The sequence below is a fragment of the Phyllopteryx taeniolatus genome, chromosome 2, assembly GCF_024500385.1.
Source record: "Phyllopteryx taeniolatus isolate TA_2022b chromosome 2, UOR_Ptae_1.2, whole genome shotgun sequence".
NCBI lineage: Eukaryota > Metazoa > Chordata > Actinopteri > Syngnathiformes > Syngnathidae > Phyllopteryx > Phyllopteryx taeniolatus.
In genome coordinates, this window is record NC_084503.1 from 18,785,768 (window position 1) to 18,806,976 (window position 21,209).

General features: G+C 40.7%; 1 protein-coding gene across 5 annotated transcripts in view; it reads left to right on the forward strand.

Moving 5' to 3' along the window:
• Window positions 1-1,463: 1,463 nt before the first annotated feature.
• The window catches only part of acsf3 (acyl-CoA synthetase family member 3), a 42,158-nt gene continuing 22,412 nt past the window's right edge, over window positions 1,464-21,209 (forward strand). For 4 of the 5 annotated variants that reach the window (XR_009786820.1, XM_061764060.1, XM_061764062.1 and 1 more), the window contains exons 1-7: window positions 1,464-1,543; window positions 2,594-3,482; window positions 6,364-6,519; window positions 10,199-10,353; window positions 10,858-11,003; window positions 17,816-17,913; window positions 20,661-20,787. Coding sequence is in view for 4 of the 5 variants with exons in the window: in XM_061764060.1 (XP_061620044.1) it covers window positions 2,769-3,482; window positions 6,364-6,519; window positions 10,199-10,353; window positions 10,858-11,003; window positions 17,816-17,913; window positions 20,661-20,787 (1,396 nt within the window). In the remaining variant the exon portion in view is untranslated. The remainder of the gene's footprint in view (window positions 1,544-2,593; window positions 3,483-6,363; window positions 6,520-10,198; window positions 10,354-10,857; window positions 11,004-17,815; window positions 17,914-20,660; window positions 20,788-21,209) is intronic. The other variant, XM_061764065.1, reaches the window with a different exon arrangement.

Consider the following 21,209-nt stretch of genomic DNA (forward strand, 5'->3'; position numbering starts at 1 on the left):
CACGGCCAGATGCCGTTGCTGATGTACCATGTGTTCCAAGCAGGGCAACAGTGTGTTTGTGTGAGAGCCGGGTGGGAGGGAAGTGTGCGAGACGCTTGCCAAGACATTCTCTCGCTGATGCCAACCTGACACATGCTCGGGTAGTCCCCGTGGTTCACGGTACCATATCAGCCTCTCTCCTGAATCTGTAGGGGGTCCTCTCTTCCTCAGATGCAGCCCTTTGCCAAGATGGAAGTTGGCACCTGCTTACCGCTATTCTGCCCATCGGCAGCGAGAACGTTTCAGGTAGTCCTTGTCGAATAATGTGTTGGCAGCAGGCCATTGCAGCTTTACTTGGTACGATCATGTCACTATAACCTTTACCACGTATCCTGAAAGCATCATGTCCACTCATACATAAATATAACCTTTACCACGTATCCTTAAAGCATCATGTCCACTCATACATAAATGTAAACTATGCCTGTCATGATCCTCTAATCTTCTGTCATGCCAACACATCCTCCTGTTGTTTAAACGAGCCTCTTGATGGCTGCGATTCCTGTGCCCGCAAGCAAAAAATATGGCTGACTTCCAGGAAACAAATCCCAAAACATTGGTCGTTTGCTCACAGGAGGCAACATTCAATCATCCTCAGGTTGTATCCTCGGAAAATTCGTCACCTTCATCTCCAGGAGAAATACCGAAGGGAAAAATCACAATAAATAATGCGTTTTTAAGAAACAACGTTATTACTGTAGTAGCATAGCATCCTCTTGAATAGTGATTCCCCACAAATGGGAAGGGTTGATCTTTGACGATACTATTGCTGAGAGCGGAGGGGTTCTCTGATACAAAGAATCCACATTCATTAGGAACATGCCATCATCGTTTGCGGTGTAGGGGGTTTTTGAGGGAAGTGAAAACTTTTTGAACGTGTGCCATGTCTGTACCATTCTGTTATCCGAGGCCCTCGACTGCCAGCTGGCGGCTGAATGCGCCTACTTTCACAGTGATGCCAAGCTAGTTGGCCCACTCACATGTGATGTAAAGCCAAATGTGTCTCTTTGTGGTGGCTACATATATGCAGTACTCACCCCTCCCATGTCCCCCTCTTTTCTGATGAGCACCTCTCAACTGCATCTGTAGCTCTTCAATAATGCGAGTTGATATTGACAGTATCGACACAGCTTGAAAGTCATCAAAAATAAACGCACTTTTTTTTTTAAGTTTAATTGTATTCATGATAGGAAAGTTGGAAAACATAATGAGGAAAAAACCTGAAACCAATTAAAAAATATATATATATATATCCTAAACATTTTGCTATTTTTGTGAGGAACTAAAAATAAAACAACACTGAAAGTATGAACCATTATATATAAATTGTTTTTGAAAATGGGATTTTATGAGTCTTTCTGACCTACTTTGCAGTGGCCTCAACGCAGAAAGCTCTGATAATCGTGTTCACACAAGTAGGAACTGTATGTCGCACGTGTTCGTGTTTCGAGCCGGCACTATAATTGGTTACACCGTCCTTCACCATAAGGCTACCGGCGTCTAGGTAAGGTGAAAATAATATTGTAATGTACAAGGTGGCATGTTAACAGTAGTGATCTTTTGTCAGACAGAATATTACACAATTTTCTTGTTTGTACACGTTAAAGGGTATTTTATTTTGTCAAATGTCAAACCGTCGCATTTTCCATTCACTTCTGCAATAGTGTAAGGAGTAAAATTTGATTTAGTCTGGGACAATTTAATGAGTTTAAAGGTTGTTTTTTTTGGGGGGGGGGTTCGTATATATTATTATTTACCCCTCTTGTTGTTTAACACATTACAGACACAAAGTAAAACCCCATACAGTCCTGAAGTAATGAAAATGAAATAGTGTAATCTTCCAAGAATGAGTCTTCTCTCAATTAATAAAGCATGATTTTATATGATCGATCATGATCCATTTTTGAAGCTTTTTCTTTAATGTGAAGCTTTAGGTAATTAATACATGTCATATAGTTGGTGTTGCTCCGAATGGGGTTAGGACAAATTGTCTTTACTAGTTGTGTTAAATCATGAAATATACTTTGGTTGTTGTTTTACACTAAGTTACTTGATGACTTGGGCAGCACGGTTGGTGTTTAGCATTTCTGCCTCTCAGTTCGGCTCCTGCCTTCCTGTGTGGAGTTTGCATCTTCTGCCCTTGCTTGCGTGGGTTATCTCCGGGTACTCCTGCTTCCCTCCATGGCCCAAAAACATGCATGTTACGTTGATTGAAAACGCTAAATTGTCCATCAGTGTGAGTGTGAATGCTTGTTTGTTTCTTTTTCTCCTGTAATTGACTGGCAACAAGTCCACGGTGTACCCCACTTTTTGCCCAGTCAACTGAGCTCGGCTTCAGCTCACCCCTAACTGTATAGAGCACAAGCGGTGTCATGATTAACTGCCAGTAGACAAATATTCCTATATATATATATATATATATATATATAGTCTTTTATAATTGAATAAATAATTGTTACGTGTATATTACATTATATTATACCTATTCATATGTGCCTTAATATTGAATTTAAAATAATAAAACCTAACTATCTTGTTATTTCTCTCTGATCAGATGCGGAGGAGGCTTGTGCATTATTTAAGGAAATGTCCACCAAAGTTAAAGGTTGATTGATTGCTTCTAAATCAACACATTTTATCCTGACATTCATCTACTGTACGTGAGAACAAGAAGACGTCATCCATCATGATTTTTAAAGTCTGAACATTCTGAACAAACTACCTCAACCATGTTGTCAAGATGTGTCGTTGCACGCAACTCTCTGAAGTGGAAGTGTTGCTGGAAATCTAATGTTGACATTAATTATTGGTCTTCCAATCCAAGGTGTTGCTTTTTTGCAAATGTAGTCCAGAGGAAAACTCATACATGGATGAGAGCACCCTCATCAAGGATAAGCCGGAAGCCGGTGTTTGCTCGTGCTCCAGCATTTGAAAACAGAACGGCCGTGATAGACAGTAGTGGCAGCCACAGCTACAAGCAGCTGTATGCTAACAGCTTGGGCCTTGCAGGGAGAATCAACGCCGCACTACACTCTGACTTAGGACGGCTGGAAGGTAAACCAATCTCCTTCCTGTGTGCTAATGATGCTTCTTATACGGTGGCCCAGTGGGCGACTTGGATGAGTGGTGGGACAGCAGTTCCACTGTACAAAAAACACCCACCATCAGAACTGGAGTACATTATCACAGATTCGCAGAGTGCCCTGCTGGTGGCGGGGGACCCCTATGCTGAAACGTTGGAGCCCCTGGCACAGAGACTGGGTCTGCCTTGCCTGACACTTCCCCCTACTTCAAAACTCAGCACGTTACACAACAGTGACAACCAAGACATGGAGGAGGCCAGCAAGGACTGGGCTGAGAGGCCGGCCATGGTTATTTACACCAGTGGTACTACAGGGAGGCCCAAGGGTGTTCTACATACACACAGCAGCATCCAAGCTATGGTAAATAATGTCGTTCTCTACTTAAACTACAGTAGAACATTCAGTCTATCAAATAAGGACTTCTACGTTAGTTAGTTATTCTTCTCCATTCTTCATTTAATCTTATTGTAGTTATTCTTTTCCATCACCATGTGCCATTGAGTTTGACAATTGCTAATCATACAAAGGCAACACAAACATTTCAAGTGGAAAAGTCAGGAGGTATACCAGTTTCCATTGTCCGTATATTTCTAGCTACTGGGACGCCATCTGATGGAAAAATAACCTCGCTCATTCTTTAAACGTGGGGTTGTATAATAGGTATATTTGTTAGTCTGGGGCTGGTACGTTTCAAGGGTGACTTTTCATCAAAGGTTTTTACTTTTAAAGAGGAAAAGATAGCTCCTCGAGCCAACACTGCGGTGTGCCGCTATGTTCACCGTCAACTTGGTTTTGAGTTTCAAAACGTTTCCCATGTTGACACTATGCCTTTGCATGGGTAACGGGAAGTTACCACGGCTCTTTACCCCAAACACGGAAGTGTTGCGTGCAGAGAGTCCAGTCACTGCTGGAGGCTATGAAGCAGCACAGTAGAATTCGGGACATCGGCATCATGTCCATGAACATTTTAACATGTTGAAATAGTGGTGAGGCTTTGGTGACTGTCTCGGTACACTATTGCAGTGTTTCCCAACCTTTCTTGAACCAAGGCTCATATTTTACATTGGGGAAAAAAATCTCACAGCACCAACTTAAAAAATCACTAAGAGTAGTTAATTGTGCTGTACCTTCTGCCATCTAGTGGAAGCGCATTTAACTGTTATGCCTGTCACTATATGTCCCTGGCGTAGATAATTTAACTAATACATTAATTGTCATGATTGATCATTTTATTTGAAGTGAAATTGAATAATTTACCGTGGCTATATCTCACTACATCAATCAAGGCAATTTTAATATCATCATATACTGATATATTTTAATCAACGTGTTTTTATATTTGAAGTTAAAATAAAATTCTGCGGTACTACTGTTACAGTAACCCATTGAGCATTTTTATGAGACAAGTACCTAGTGACTACTTTTGTTCACATTAAAACATTTGAAGACCCTCAAATAGCTATTTTTAATTTTGAGCCCTTCTACAGAATGTGTCAGGCATGAAGGAGAGCTCCACTTCATTATCCCATTAATTCAAAACATATTTTTGAATTCAAGAACGGTGTGTAGACATCGTCACATCACCTCCAACACGCACACAAACACACACACGCACACACACATTTTGATTAGCATAATTCCGCTTTTGTTCCAGTCTAGCTTTCTTAATTGGCTCTAATTTATGCCATTAAAGATCTCACAAAGATTTTGCTCTATGTTTTAAATTCAAATTGACCCACTTGTCCATTAGTGTGGAAAATCAAATCATTCCAAATGATGTCAGAGCTTCATCTGTCTCTGCTTGATCTGTGGTGGTGAAGAAATGATTAGATTAAGGAGTGTTTTCTTGGAACACAACAAATTCAAGTTATCCAAGTTCCATGAAAACTTCACTATCATGTTTGGAATTAAAGATGATAATATAATTGTTAATTTCCTTTTTGCAGTGCAGCTAAACATACCTGAACAAATTAAACTGCTTCAAGAAGGCTTCAATTACTATATCTATGGGAAGTAAAATGGAATTGGTCCCTTATACAAAGGCTTCCACACTTATGGGAAGACTTTCTATAAGATTTCAGAGTGGGAATTTTTGTCATGCAGAAGGAAATTTGTGAGGTCTGATGTCGGACTCAATTGTGTTTGTTGAGGTCAGAGTTCTCATGTTCTTCCAAATGGAAACCATTTTGGGACATGGCTTAGTTGCACATGCTGGAACAGAAGAGGAGCAAAATGTCTTGGCAAATTAAATGATTTACATTCAGAAGAACTCACGGATCCAGCCCAACATTGATTAATTAATTGATTAAGTGGTGTTGTAGTATTGAAAAAGACTCCTTTGACATTTCCACATCAATCCATCTGTCTGTCATCCCTGTTTTTCTTTTTCACATCCCCTTGCCTTAATTGCAGTGCCCACACACTGAGCATTGCTGCAATTTGTTCACGTAATTGTGGGGGAAATAGAAGTGTTTGCCAATTTCCTCGCCTTATTAGTCGGGTGCATATTCACTGTGTTTTTTGCATGACCATAAAACGTGCCGCCAGGAACAATAGCGAGCAATGAACAACATTTGCCTGATTAGTTTCTGGATTGACATACCACCGTGGCCAGTGGTGGGATTTCTCACATGCTAAGATTCCAGCTCTGACCTATATGTACCAGTGTTCCTGCAAATGTATCAGTGGTGATCAACAATCTATTTAAGTCTTTCACAGAAAGAGTGGAAATGTCTGTTTGCATACTAAATAGTATCAGCCACTAGTGCATATTTGTACAGAAACCATAACACTTGAACAATATGAGGCTATTCAATGCTGAAAAGGCTCAGAGTTTCGTTACTACCTTTTCAACGCAACCAAAAGGAAAAAGCACTCAAAGATGATCTTTTAATTTCTATTACTCACCCGACCTTATGTCTTCACTTAATGATTTGACACAAATGGTTTATAAATTGAGATGGAAAATTTAAATGTTCACTATTGTTCAGATGAAGCTCCCCATAGACAAACAATGATTCAACATAGGAACAACAATGACCTGATTATGTTAACTCCAGGAGGTACCCCTGAATCATGATAATCATGCTAATTGTGTTAATCACTACAGTCAGGATTCACATGAAGGACAAATAGCATTCTTGATGTTACTGTTGCAAGGAATTCAAATAAGTCTATTGCAACATCTATTTAATCTGAAAGCGTACCATTTAACAATCGTGACTTTTTCTGTCCTCCTCAGGTGGAGTGTCTGGTCTCTGAGTGGGCGTGGTCCCAAGATGACATCATTCTCCACACGCTGCCACTCCACCATGTCCACGGCATTGTAAATAAGCTGCTGTGCCCTCTCTGGGTCGGTGCCACTTGCGTCATGCTGCCTGAATTCCATCCTCAAAAGGTTGAGTCCCACACTGTACAGATACCAGTATGAAAAAAAGTATAACTAGTCGTAGTAGGCAAAAGTAAGAGTACTGATTCAACTTCTTAAATGAACTTCAGTATAAACCTAAAATGTAAAAATGAAATTACAAAATGGATATAGGAATAGGAAAAGTTTCTCTTTTTTATTAACTTGCAGTGGTCGTACTGAGAAGGAAAGAAAAAAATTACTGGACACGCTTGAAAACGTGTTGCCTTAGCTTTGCTATTGTTGTGAACTGACAAATATGAAATGCTAAATTAGCTAATGATTAAAACTTAAAAAATTACACTTTACCAGTTTGTGTTTTTTCAGATTAGAAGGATAGTTTTTAACACCAGAAGCTGGTGTTTTTAGGCTGGCACCTTCTTGTAGCTGATAACATCAAACTATTCTCTTAAATAAGTCCATGGATGGGGAATATCTTGTTTCTCTGAATCTGTTACATTGTCATCATTAATACCTACCAGTTCGTGTTCTTCCATGTTGCTGCTGTGCCTTTTTTTCTTTTTTTATACACCTTATAAAGCCCCAAGATCTAGGTCAATTAAGATTTCAACTGCAATGGACTTACCCTGTCTCTATGGAGTAGAAAGTACAGAATCTAGTTTCAAATTTAGGGAGTAAAAGTAAAACGTTGTCAGAAAAATAATCAAGTAAAGGTACCTGAAAAATCTACCTTAGTACAGTCACGAAGTGTTTGTACTTCATTACTTATCACCACTGTTTTCTTGGTACTGTTTCCAGGCGTGAGAGTTTCAACTCTCTCAACATGATATCCTCCGTCTGTAAGCCTATATGGTTATCAGTTTCTCTCTTTCTCCATTCTACTTTTTTTCTCTCCTTGCTTCATCTCCTCTTCCGCTCTCCTCTGTCAGTCCCCTCCTTCCATCCCTCGCATGCTGTCAGACTAAGTGTTTTGGGCCCAGTGATTAATTGCCCTGTGTGGCTTTGTATCTGACCAATGCCGACTCACGGTAAGAGCTTAAGCAGCAAGCAGATCAATCGATGAGCTGACATTGAAGAATGATGGCGCTTGTTTGGCCCTGAGAAAGGAGGGGAGCAAGGTGTGTGTGTCTTCAGAATTCAAAAAGAGTGACCATTCAACTCTTTTCCAACATATAGGTGTTTTTGTAGGACCTCAAGAGCTTTAATGGCTGTGAGCATAGATGGGAAGCAAAGACCCTTGAAGGACACTTGGATCTGTCAGAAAGGCATTACTACACTCTCATCATACTCGTCAGTATTTGACTGTTATCCCTGACCTTGTGTACCAGACCACAAAGCCCATTCAGAGGGGAATAAAAATATTCTTTGTCCTTCCCCTGAAGTTGTAGTTGCTTGATGAAATGTTCGAGAATCTGTTTGTTTTATCCCTCAAGTTCCCTGAAGGGTAAGCCAGGCGGTACTTTTTTAAAGATAGTCCTCTAGAGGTACAAAATGTTCTTGTCATTGACACCATAATATACTGTAGATGGGGCAGATTGTTTTTACTGGATGTCTTGCTCCAAATCAACTATCAGGAATATTGGTATTATGGCTCTGGCTGTTATAGATATTTAATATTTCAATGATTTACTGACACATTTACATTTTAATTGTTTTTAATGCAACGGTATTACAAATGGCTGCAGTCAATGAGTTCTTCCGTTATCACCTAATCTCCTGACTCCTTAATTTGATCTTCATAATCAATTTATAGAGCTGTAAAACGTTAGACGATATTGGAAAAATGTCCATCATGATTTCAACCCAATCCAAGGTTAATTCGTACAGTTGGCTTTTTTCTTCTTTATTACATTGAAAGACTAAGAAATGCAATGCAATCTCCTTTCTTTCATTCTTTCTTTCTTTGATCTTGTGACCGGGAATCTTCAAATTGTATACTGTATCTATCCTGCCATTTTTATTTTTTTTTACAACAATCATGATGGGTGAAGTGTCTCAATACACGCAATGCCTTTTTGTTTATTGTTTTAGCTACCAACTATTTTCAAATAATTTAACATAACGTGTTTTTTTTAATGAACAAAAACAATCCATATGTCATAGAATATATTCAAACATGGTTTTGATTACCTGAGGCTGCATCCACTGACAGCTTTCAGCACATTTTGGATGCAAGCTGTGTCATTTTATAGGAAAAGCCAGCATTTGTATTTCACTCCCACCTTGAGTTCAGGTTCCAGCAGCTCCCAGAGGTATTCAGCATGCAGCCCATTCGTTTAGGTTCTCACTGCATCCTGTCCCAGAGGTGGACGCTAGCTCTTTGACGGACATAAATTGCCTTCCTCTCCCCTTCTGAGTGGACTTGGGGGAAGCGCTCGACTGGACTTGATGGACAGCACCCACAGTGGTCAAGTCAGAGCCAGTTAATAATTCGCCAGTCACTATCTACCGGCAGCAGGCACACCCTCCTGTTTAGAGGAGCTTGTAAATACGACTGTGCTATAAAAGGAAGCAAATGTGAGAGGTGATTTAAAAAAGAGGACCTGATTAGAGGATTATAAAATCTCAATGGTGTCGTCTTCATTTTATGAATTGTGAAATTTTGGGGTGAAAAAATTAATAAATACACTCAACTGTCTAAAAAATGTTTTTTGTTGTTGTGATTGCAGTCCACAGCTCTGTAATCAGATCCCATCCAAAAGAGTGGGAAATATGTAGAATGTGGTGCACTTCTATACTACTATAATTTATTACCACAATAATACCCATATTACCACTTTTGGAAATGTCTATTGGATCCTATTCAAAATTGCTGTCGCTGTTTAGCAATTTTTAAGTCCAGGAAGTGAAAATTAGCTGAACAGGTGAAATTGGAGTCCGTGAAAAGGAGTGACTACATGAATGCATGTGTTAAGGTGAGTGAGCGAGAGACTGGTGGTAGTGAGCAGAGACAGGAAGATGAAGGAGAGGAAGTTAAGAAGAAAAAGAAGTACATCACTTGGTAAATTGAGGTAGAATTAATGTAGACGAAGTGAGGATAAGTTGACAGAGAGACAGTTGGGGAGGAGCATTTGTCTTCTAGAGAGAGATAGAGGAGACTAACTTAAAGAAGATGTCGTTCACCTTCACTTAATTCATGCTGCCGTCTCATCTTCCCATCCGGCTCTAATGCGACGCGTGAGAAGGGGTGTTTTTTTATTTTTTATTTTATTTTTTTAAATGCTTTGTCCTTCATGAGGATTTTACGTTATTTGAACAATGTTTGTGTATAATGTATGTGCTTGTCCATTCCATTAATGAAAACATGTTTGAAGCAGCTCCTCTATATGTAAAAGGGCATGTGTAGCCTCTCCTATGAAGTAAAAAAGCACATTTATCAAAGGTAGCTGCATGAAAGACCCTTCAACTGACCAATGTGTCAGTTATGCCCAACAGCAGTTTCCTGTTTTCCTCTCTGTGACCTTTTCAAAAGCTTCCTTTTTTTGTGTGTGTGCATTGACAGCTTTAATATGAAGCTTCTTCTCCCACCTCTGCCTTCCATTTGCATTGAACAAAAGAAACAAAAAGGCACTTTTCTAATGGCATGCAAATGCGGATGTTTGTATTGGTCCTGTCCATCACTGTCCTTATCACCCTCTTCCTTCTGCCCTCTTCAGTCAGAAGCCAAGCTCATCTCTGTTTTTGCCCCGTTCCCTCCCTTTCTTCCCAGGTATGGGAGATGCTGCTGAACTCCAAAGCTCCACTGGTTAATGTTTTCATGGCTGTGCCAACTATCTACTCCAAACTGATCGACTATTACGATCAGCACTTTACTCAGCCCCATGTCAAGGACTTTGTCAAAGCAGTGTGCAAAGAAAGGATAAGGTATGGATTGTGAAATTAACAAAAGAACCAGTTCATGCAGGCGTGAACGTGTGTGTATACCAACTGATATTTAAGAAAATAAATTTGTATACACTCAGTGGACACAACTCGAGGTAGTCTGGCCCAAGTTATGTAAAAATGACAAGATGTCCAGTTCAGTTGCTTTCGAGAGAGCTATTAACTTAATTGATCATGTTTGCCATTGTGGGTGAAGTTTGTCGTTGACCCCGTCATACAGTTAAATAAGTTAACCAAAACACTCTCATTATGATGCAGTGAAGTTCTACAGAGCATTATTATTATAAAAAATTTGTTTTTCTTTCATACAGCTCTTGCATTTGATTAGAGGATGCACCTAATGTTGTGGCCTGTGAGTGCAGGTTTAAGTGATAACATACAGTATAATTTAATGCTTTATTTTATTTTACTCTACTATTACTACATCTCTATCACTCACACATTAATATCAGGTGACAGTTTCAAACCCTAACCATCTCTCCTCAGACTCATGGTTTCTGGGTCTGCTGCTCTCCCGCTGCCCACTCTGCAGCGCTGGGAGGACATCACGGGGCACACACTGCTGGAACGCTACGGCATGACTGAGATTGGCATGGCACTGTCCAACCCTCTGAAGGGCCCTCGCATCCCAGGTACTCACATGGGTCACACGCACATAAAACACGCAAACAACTTACTATAACAAACAAATATTCAGGAGCTGTTGATATTCGTTCCTGCCTGAGTTTAAGCAAAGCAAATTTATTTATATAGCGCATTTCAGCTGGCACGGTGATCGACTGGTTAGCACATCTGCCTCACAGTTCTGGGGACCGGGGTTCAAATCCCGGCCCCGCCTGTGCGGAGTTTGCATGTTCTCTCCGTGCCTGCGTGGGTTTTCGCCCGTAGGTGTGACTGTGAGTGCGAATGGTTGTTTGTTTCTATGTACCCTGCGATTGGCTGGTGACCGGATTAGGGTGTACCCCGCCTCCCGCCTGACGATAGCTGGGATAGGCTCCACCCTAGTGAGGATAAGCGGTAAAGAAGATGGATGGATGGATGGATGGCTAGCGCATTTCATACACAATGTGCTTTACATGATTAAAAACATTTAAAAACAAAGAAAACTGATTATAAACATTTAAAACAAAGAAGAACAGCGTACAGTGCAAGAAATATCATTTAAAAGTGGAAATGCTCTAAAAAGCATGAGAAAAAAGTTTTTTTTTAATCTGGACTTAAAAACATTCACACTCGGGAGTGACGTCGCTTCTGTTGGCAACTTATTCCATTCGTGTGCAGCATAATAGCTAAATGCTGCTTCACCATGTTTGCTTTGGACTCTGTGCGCCACTATTTGACCTGAGTCTGTCGATCTCAGAGCCCTCCTGGGTTTATATTCCATTAGCATTTCTTTTATGTATTCAGGACCTAAACCATTTCGTGGTATATAGACCAGTAGCAGAACTTTAAAATCTATTCTAAAGCTAACTGGGAGCCAGTATGAAGACTTTAGAATTGGAGTAATATGCTCTGACCTCTTTTTTCTGGTCAGAACCCGAGCTGCAGCATTCTGAATAAGCTGCAGCTTTTTAATGCTTGTTTTAGGGAGCCCAGTCAGAAGACCATTGCAATAGTCAAGTCTACTTGAGATAAAAGCATGGATGAGCTTCTCCTGGTCTGCTTGGCACCTGCAAGCTTTCACTCTGGATATGGTCTTCAGATGGTAGTTTTACTAATTGATTTGATATGACTGTTGAAAGTCAGGTCGGAATCTATCAGTACACCAAGGTTTCGGACTTGGTCTTTGGTTTTTAAAGAGAGTGACTCCAGATATTTACTAACAGCAATCCTCATTTCTTTATTGACAAAAACAATTATCTCAGGTTTGATGTGGTTTAATTGAAGTTTTTGGCTCATCCAGTTATTTATCTGTTTTAAACAGTGACACAACACATCAATTGAACTGTAGTCATCTGGAGACACTGCTAGATATAACTGTGTGTCATCTGCATAGCTATGATAGTCAAAATTAAAGTTGTGAAGAATTTGAGTCAGTGAAAAGTATAGCATATACAGGCTGAACAGGAGGGGTCCAAGAACTGACCCTTGAGGGACCCCATAGGTCATTGGCATTCGATGAGATTGAACACTTCCAATGGTTACAAAATAACTCCTTTCCTCCAGGTAGGACCTGAAAGATTTAAGGACTGTTCCATTTAGTCCTACCCACGTTTCGAACCTGTTCTGCGGTATATAATGATTTACTGTATCAAAAGCCGCACTGAGATCCAACAAGACCAGAATTAACACCTTTCCCGAGTCAGTATTCAACCTATCATTTAGCAATTTGATAAGAGCGGATTCTGGACTGTGATGAGTTCGGAAACCTGATTGAAATTTGTCAAAAAGTCAATTTAAGTTAAAAAAAAATAATAATAATTTGGTTCAAAATAACTTTCTCAACAATCTTGGCAATGAAAGGGAGAGTTGAGATGGGTCTAAAGCTTGCTAACATGGAAGTGTCCAGCGTTCTATTTTTTAGAAGAGGTTTAATGGCAGCTACTTTAAGAGCTTTTGGAAACTCGTCTGAATGAAGTGAGCAATTGATTATTTGCTGCAAATCAGCTAGCACAGACTTTGCATTAGCTTTGAAAAAGTCAGATGGTAATGAGTCAAGACAGCTTGTTGATGGTTTCAGCTGCTGAACCATTTTCTCTACAGTTTTTTGCTCAACTGTATCAAATTCTGATATGGTAATAGAATTTTTCCTGGGTGGCTTCAGACGTAGTATCATTTTATCATTTTGCTGATTTGTGCTGATATTTAACCTGATGGATTGTATTTTTTCACTAAAATAACAAGCAAATTCATTGCATTTATCTGCTGTTAGGAGTTCTGGAGCTATCTGATTCACGGGGGTTGTGAGCTTATCAACCAGAGCAAAGCAGAGTGCGAGTATTGTTGAAGTTCTTACTGATGATTTCAGAAAAATGTTGCTGTCTAGCCTTGACTACCTCTTGGTTAAAATTACAAAGACTTTTGTCTGTAGAGGTCATTGTCAATTTGGAGTGTAGTTTTTCTCCACTTACGTTTTGCTTTCCTACACTTTGATTTAGAGGTCTTTACCATCATTGTGCTCCTCCACGGTGTTCTCGGTCACCTCAAGAATGTCTTTGTTTTAATAGGAGCGACAGCATTCATGGCATTTCAGGTTTTCCAGGTGAAATGATCCCAAAAAATCGTCAACTGTCTCAGCATTCTCAGTTTGTGGCACAGCTATGGTCTCCATAAACTTAGTGGCAGTACTCTCATTTATGTACCTTTACTCAATAGACATTGAGGTTGTCTGAACTTTTGGAAGAATCTGTAATTCAAAGAATAACTCAAAAATGATCAGAAATAGCCATATCCTTAATGTCAGCTGATAGAATTTCAACATCCTTAGAGATGACCAGGTCTAAGATGTGACCTTGATTGTGGGTTGGACTCTTAATATGTTGAGAGAGGTCAACTGTGTCGAGTATAGTAGAGAGTTCTTTCGATTTCTTTCCCATGTTATTGTCAACATGAATGTTAAAGTCTCTCGTTATGACAAATTAGTTGTAGTCAGTACAAATAAATGACAGCAGTTCTGAAAAATCCACCATAAATTTTCTATTGAATCTTTAGGTCTATAAATTATTAGAACAATAACCTTTGGGTCACCTTGAACTAAAAAAACAGAGATATTCAAAAGAGCTAAAATCATCCAGTAAAATTTATTTACCACTCAAGTGACAAACCTTTGACTGAAACTTTGTGTACAAAAAATATTAAATGGAGATGTAGGTGGGATAATTTTCTTTTCTTTTAATCGTACACATATTTTTGTCAGGAAATATGTGGGGACTATATTTTTTAAATGGTCAGATATTATATAGAATAAAGGCATGACAAAATATTCTTTATAAAGATGGTGCATGATATTGTCGATCATGGGTACATTTATTCCTATCAATATGGTACTTATTCTGTGACTTCTGTCACTGTTTTTTCAGACTAAATACACGGCGACCACCATATTAGGGTTATCTGGACCAGGGTTGTCAAGTTAATTTTTGCCGTCGGCCACTTTATAGTTATGGTTTCCTTCAGAGGGCGGGCCCGTTATGACTGTGAAACCATATAATTGTTTAATCGCCTCATCGTATTATTATATATACAGTACACAACAAATTGATGGTTAACTAGTTTTGAAATCAGAAGTCAAGGTAATATTTTGTTCAACTATTGTTCAAGCTTCTGTAAAAAGGGTTTTGGTAACCAGAAATGCTTAAAATATCTCAACGGAATTATTACATAGAACAATTTGAAATGTTTGTACAGATTTTAGCAAGAATTATGAAAGTTGGCACACGTGATTTGCTTTCACGGACCACATAAAATGATGTGGTGGGCCGGATATGGCCCCTGGGCCTTGAGGTTGACACCTATGATCTGGACAGTCTTAATGAGATTCAAGCATCAAAAACCATTTGCAGCCATGTATCCCTCCATCCATTTTCTATACCACTTTAGAATTGTGGGTGAGGTAGAGTCCCAGCTGACTTTAGGCGAGAAGTGGGGTACACCCTTAGCTGGTTGCCAGTTAATCGCAGGGCAGGCACAGACAAACAGCCATTAATACTCACACCTACTGTATGTACAACATGCAAACTCCACACAGGAAGGCCAGACCTGAGAATCGAACCTCTGAACTGTGTGGCAGATGTGATACTAGTGGTGCATGTTGAGAAAAATATTTGAAACAACTCTGAATGTAATGCAGTGTAATTTAACTCCCTGCAAACAACAGCAACCATAATGAATACAAGTATTTTGTCGAACAGTGTCATTTAAAACTAAGCACTAAAAGATAAGTTCTGGCCATATCTGCAGCCTGGAGCAGTGGAACCCTTGACTGATGTTTCTGAACGTTTCACAGCAAGCATTTTCATACGCCATATTTTATCCACAGTCAGGTAAAATCCCATGATCCCAAATCTATGCGTTGTTCACACATGCACAAATAAAAGCAAAGTCTTGAAATGAGGTCGCATTACGGGCTTTCTTCTCATTTCTCTTCTTCAACATCTCTTCCTCTACTCCCTCCACCTTGTCCTCCACTTCCCCTCTCCTTTTTCATCCTGCCATTCCCTGGCCACCTCTCCCACTGACAGGTAAACCTAATTAGCTTGCAGGTTGTCTAGTGTCTTTATGGGGGTTTTGTTTTTGTTTGTCGGTCATGTGTTGTTTGGCAGAAACAGAACAGGCTGCGTTTGATTCCTCTCAGGTGGTTATTAGTATTAGTTTTAGGAGACATTTGCTTGGCTATGGATGCTTTCACAGCAGCACAAGCACGTTCACGGAAGAAATGTGCACAGTTGTGGCGTAAACAGGCATGGGTTGGTGCATGTTGGAGTGGGGCTTTTATTGTTTTGTCTTAAAGTAGGTTAAAATAGATCAATAGCAAGAAGAGGAAACAGAAAAAGAAGTGGCTACCCTCTGTGGCTCTGTTTCATCCAATTTTTCTTTTTCATTTCATCCTCTGAAAACAGAAAAGACAGGTCCTATCACACTTTGTTGACGTTTTTTATACATTCCTCTCTGTATGTGGGGCATCTATCTATGTCTAGCCTATTTTTGTTGTGTGTCTTACAGTTTTAGAACATTCCAGATAAACAGCATATGTGATTCTAGGTCATACTGCCCTTGCAGAGATGTAAATATGTGGGATGATCTCATCTTCATGATTTGCATCTCATGAAAATATAGATGCGCCAATGTATCACCTGTATATCTGTAGTGGCAAATGATATTGTAGTCACATAGATTACTTTAATTTATTTCAAGGATAAATGTTTTTTTTCTTGATGTGAGATAAGCAAATGGTCAGCTGTACCATACACATGCGTGTTAAGTGTTCATTGTAGGCGTGACAACAATGCTGGACCAGTCTCTGCTGCTCAAGATAATCAGTTTTATATTCTCTAAGTGTACATGTTCTTTACTGCTACTGTGAAAAGTGAAAAGATTTATTACTTGTATGCATCCAATTGTAAACCCACCTCGTCGCTGACAAAGGGTGTTCAAAAGACTTGTTTGAATAAGCCCCATGATGACAAGCACAAATGGGTTTCTTTTCACAAAGATATCTCCAACTACCAACCCAACAACAAACCATATTGCTGTGTAAATATGCCCTACTCTTTCAAAACCTCATCAGTTCTCATAATAATCTATTTATGTTTGTGGTCATCGCAAATGAAACGGTATACAGTAAGGTCCTGAGGCGAGGTGGTACACATACATACAAGTGCAGAAGATCTGTACTGTCACCACTAGATTTGCTGAAGTAAGACTTGGCTTTCAGAACATTCCCATTTTAGTTTTGTATGTTTAAACTGAGTTTTGTATGTTTAAACGGAATGTGCTGTTTGTTTTACTTAAAACCTGATTGCAGGTTACCTGATTATTATTATTTTTTTTTTAAGCTTGTCCGCTTAATTCAACAATTTTAACAAAACTACGTTACACAGAAAGGCCTTGTCCGGCACTTAGCTGCAGTCAGGCAGTATTGAAAGAGGCAAGCTAAAAGGTTTGAGAGCAAAAGTAGAGCCAATTTAAGTGGTTTTGTAAAGGTATGAAGTACTACAGGCATTTTGTGTCTGAGGAAGTGTGTATTGTTTTTTTTGTGGTAAGTTAATGTTCTAGGTAAATGCTTGACTGTTGAGGAAAAAAAAGGTCTGTGTAGACTATTGCATACGTTTCACATTCTTATAAGCTAGCACAAATGTGACAGTATCCTTTTAAACAGTGAGTTACCAGTTTGTGGTCCAAACAGCGACTTCAGCACTGCTTCTGAGCAGGCTGGTGCCAACTGAGACGAACGGCTTTCAGGTCACTGTATTTTCCAAGCTCAGCAAACTATTTTGTGACCAGTTTTACCCTGTGGGTGGAGGTTAACATCATCCTGGAGGAGAGCATTCTCTCTGTGGTGGAGAAAGCGGTTCATGATGGTAACTCTGATGTTTATTGGATGCCGCTGGTCCTTTTTTTTTTTTTTATTTATAACTGGTGGTCTGCCATGTCCACCACCTTAGAGATTTTGTTTGCACAATACAGACCGTAGTTTTGTTTAGAACATGTTGACATATATTTTATTTGAGAGGTCAATATGGACCAAAAATGATATCACCTCTTAGTTTTGTTGAATGAATGGCAATTATTCTAAAATGTTTAAGACCCTTCCAATTTATCAACTTCCCTACTACATTAGGTAGGGTAAATACACTGTAATTATTTTGGTTTACATGAGCAAAAAGAGATGATGTCTTTGACTATGCACTTAGTTAGTGTTTGTGTGTGCATCCATTTGTGTCTTTTTTGTTGTGTGTGTGTGTGTGTGCGCGCGCATGTGTGTGTGTGTACATCTGTGTGACAGGAGCTGTCGGGTTGCCGCTGCCAGGTGTGGAAGTGCGAATTGTAATGAATAACACAACCAACACCACAATTGTAGAGGGAAACCACAGAGAAACTCAGGTAGGTAATAATTTGGAATAATACATAAATAATGCCTTAATGGCTAATATACACTTTCCAGCCACAACAATAGGCTTGTGTGTTCTAATGATCCAGAGAGCGTTACTGCCCGGAGATTGCTCCTGGTAAGGTCACACTTGGCGGGCCAGTCTCTCAGGGAGGTTCTAGACCCACGGCATGTTGGCACATCTGCCACCGACAAACAGATGGACAGCTCAAGTACAGATTGACCATCGTCACAGGCCCCGTGTTGCATGGAATGTCAATTTTCTCTTTCGCCAAAGAACGGCCACCGCACTATCGAGAGAGCTCAACCGCGACATAACCCTGGCCGGACTCTGCAAATCACGGTAGGAAGGCGACGGTGAACCCACACCGCAGGCGTGCATTATCTCAACTGACTAAAACAAAGAAAGGCGGTGTGGCCTATTTGCAAGTCGCTCATCAGCTGGACATGGTGAGCGACAGACTACTGACAACCCGCTTTTCTCTATCAGCCTGGCAAGATGACAGTTGTCGTTGCCTATGCCCCCACTGATGTCACAGATGCAATGCTGGCCTTCTTCGACCAGGTCCATAAGATTGTCGGGCAGACACTCCAGCTGGATTCCCATCAACAACAGAGTCTCACAAGGCTGTGTGGCTGCACCAGACCGACAGTATTTAATTGTGTCATCCATCTGTTGACCAAAGTCTGTTAGCGGGTCCCCAGTTTGTCCTTTGGCAACTAACATCTCACTGACCTTGAATAAGCTGTGAAACCATACTGCCCAGCTCTTCTTACAGCCTTTTGTGCTGGAACAGTTTTTCTGTGCAAAAGGGGAGTTTGAAATACTGCCTCTGCGGTGCGCTGGGCGCTGGCCCCATGAGTCAAGCCAAGAGAAATGTGAATAACCACCACCAACCCTATTACTATGGTTACCAGGTCCTCGACTGGCAACCATTATTCCTGTACCGTGATCTTGTGTGGTGGGGTGTAGTATATTTATATTAGGGGGACTGGTAGGGGTGAGGCGAGACAGTCACAGGGCAATAATGACCCGTAACCGTCACCCCCACCCAGGCCAACCAGCTCCCCAAAGGATGTCCGAATGTATGTGGTGCATTAAAAATCTATGGGGGAAAGGCATGGCGGGCCAGAGAACAGGCCGGAGTGCCGGGACACCTCACCGAGTGTCCTCCCCAGCCTGACACCGGCATCCCCCCACAGATGCTCGCTCCATCATGCCTCGTGCCAGTACCCCAGGGGACCCTGAATGAGATGTGAATGTGCCCAATGTGTGAAGTATGTACAGTGTGAGTACTAAAAATGTACAGTGTGTGTGAAGTAAGAGGCTAGACTCCTGCGGGTCTGGCCCAGCCCGACCGGCTGGAAGACCACAGAGAAAAAGGGGGCAGCCCCTCCCCACCTTACAGCTAAGAGTGCATCGCCCAGTGACCAGAACAGGGCCCAGAAGGCGGCCCGTCCAAGGCAGGAGACACTGACGCCCTGCCATAAGCCCCAAGTCAGCCGGGGACCTCACACAGTCCGAGGGAGAGAGGGGCGATGACTGCAGCGGAGCGCCCAGGGGAGAGGAAAGAGGAGGACACGGTCCCAGGACGCAGCAGCACGCCTGTCACCACGCAAACACCCAACAATAGTCATACTCAAGTTTGCATTTCTATACCAAGCAAAGTACAACAAATATAATAAAATGTATCAGTACATGAATACCTATCAAACAGTTCTATTCAAAGCTGAGTATTATTACTAGGGATGCACCGATACCACTTTATTCGGACCGCGTATGAGTACAAGTACTTAAATATGTGTACTCGCCGATATCGAGTACCTACACTTATATGTTGCAATTTTGATGAAAATGTGTTTTATCTTAATCAAATATTGTTTAAAAACGCAGCAGCATGAGCATGGCATACGTTTCACTCAAATATAACACTTTTTAGAGTAACAACTTACTGCCATTATAACATTATAACTTACTGCCATTATAACATCCATTTGCATTATTCTAAAGGTCTTGCCACACATTTCACTTAAATGTAGCCTGTAACAAAGATTTCAGTTATGTGGTGTCTCAGTCTGAACACTAGTGGACACGATGCAGAAGAAGCACACATACAGTAGAGAGTGCATGAAGAATTAAGAAGAAATGAACAAGAATGTAGTCTGGTAGTAAACCCATAGGATGCCCTGTTAGCTCTCTGTGTTAACTACGAAATAATGTGGGTCAAAGGAAATCCAAGACTGCTTTTTGAGAATAGCATGTTATACAATAAGTGTGTCATAAATGAAGTGTTACTTTATCATACCATTACTTCCTTTGCTGGATGTGCCGCCTGCCTGGCTTCGTGACGGAAACGCGGCTGTCTCAGCCTAAGCCAAGCAGTGTAGAGCGGAGATCGTCCATTTTTCAGAGCATAATTTGTCGTCTCCTAAAAGTGTTGTTATCCATGTCCTCAAAGTATCTCCACAAAGCAGACATTGCTCTTACTCCACCTATGGGAATTTATATGTCAGGTGGGAAAAGCGGTATCAATGTGTACACCCAGAAAATCTTTTCGCGTCAGAGAGTATGCGTACTACAGACATACGATATCAGCACTGGTACCAATACTGGTATCAGTGCATCCCAAAACATTATCTTTGTAAAGACAAACTTTTAAGTTTGGTCCAGCTCTTGCCTAGTAGTCAAAAACTCTCCTTTTAAACTGTCTTGGTCTCTCCCTCCCTCTCAATATTGCAGGTACGGCCAGGTCTAGCTGGGAAGGAAGGGGAGCTCCTGGTCCGAGGTCCATCTATCTTTAAGGAGTACTGGAACAAACCTCAAGACACCACAGAGTCTTTTACAGATGACGGCTGGTTTAAAACAGGTATCAAACACTTTGGGCTCTGTTTTCGTGACTAGCACAAATCTGGCGCAGCGTGTGGCGTAAATACAGCCGACTTTATTTGCCGCAAATCAAAGCGGCTAATTTCATTCATTCCCTTTAAGTGAGGTGCAATGATGATCTCACATGCATGGAGAGAGCGAGCTGTGCATGACTGGAGCATTGTAACTTGGCCGGTGTGGCAAAAGACAACCTGATTAAATACAGTATGAGCTGGTGATAACTGCAGGCGACCTAAATATGGCTGCGGAGCTCATGAATCCACCCCCACCCATAAAGGATCGTTTGTGCATGGTGATAATAATAATGATGTGTTCAATGAACGGCTTTCTACAAAGTTTCAGAGGGTTCGATGTCCACTGTTCACATATTTATGAATGAAATACGTCTGATCCAGCCCACAT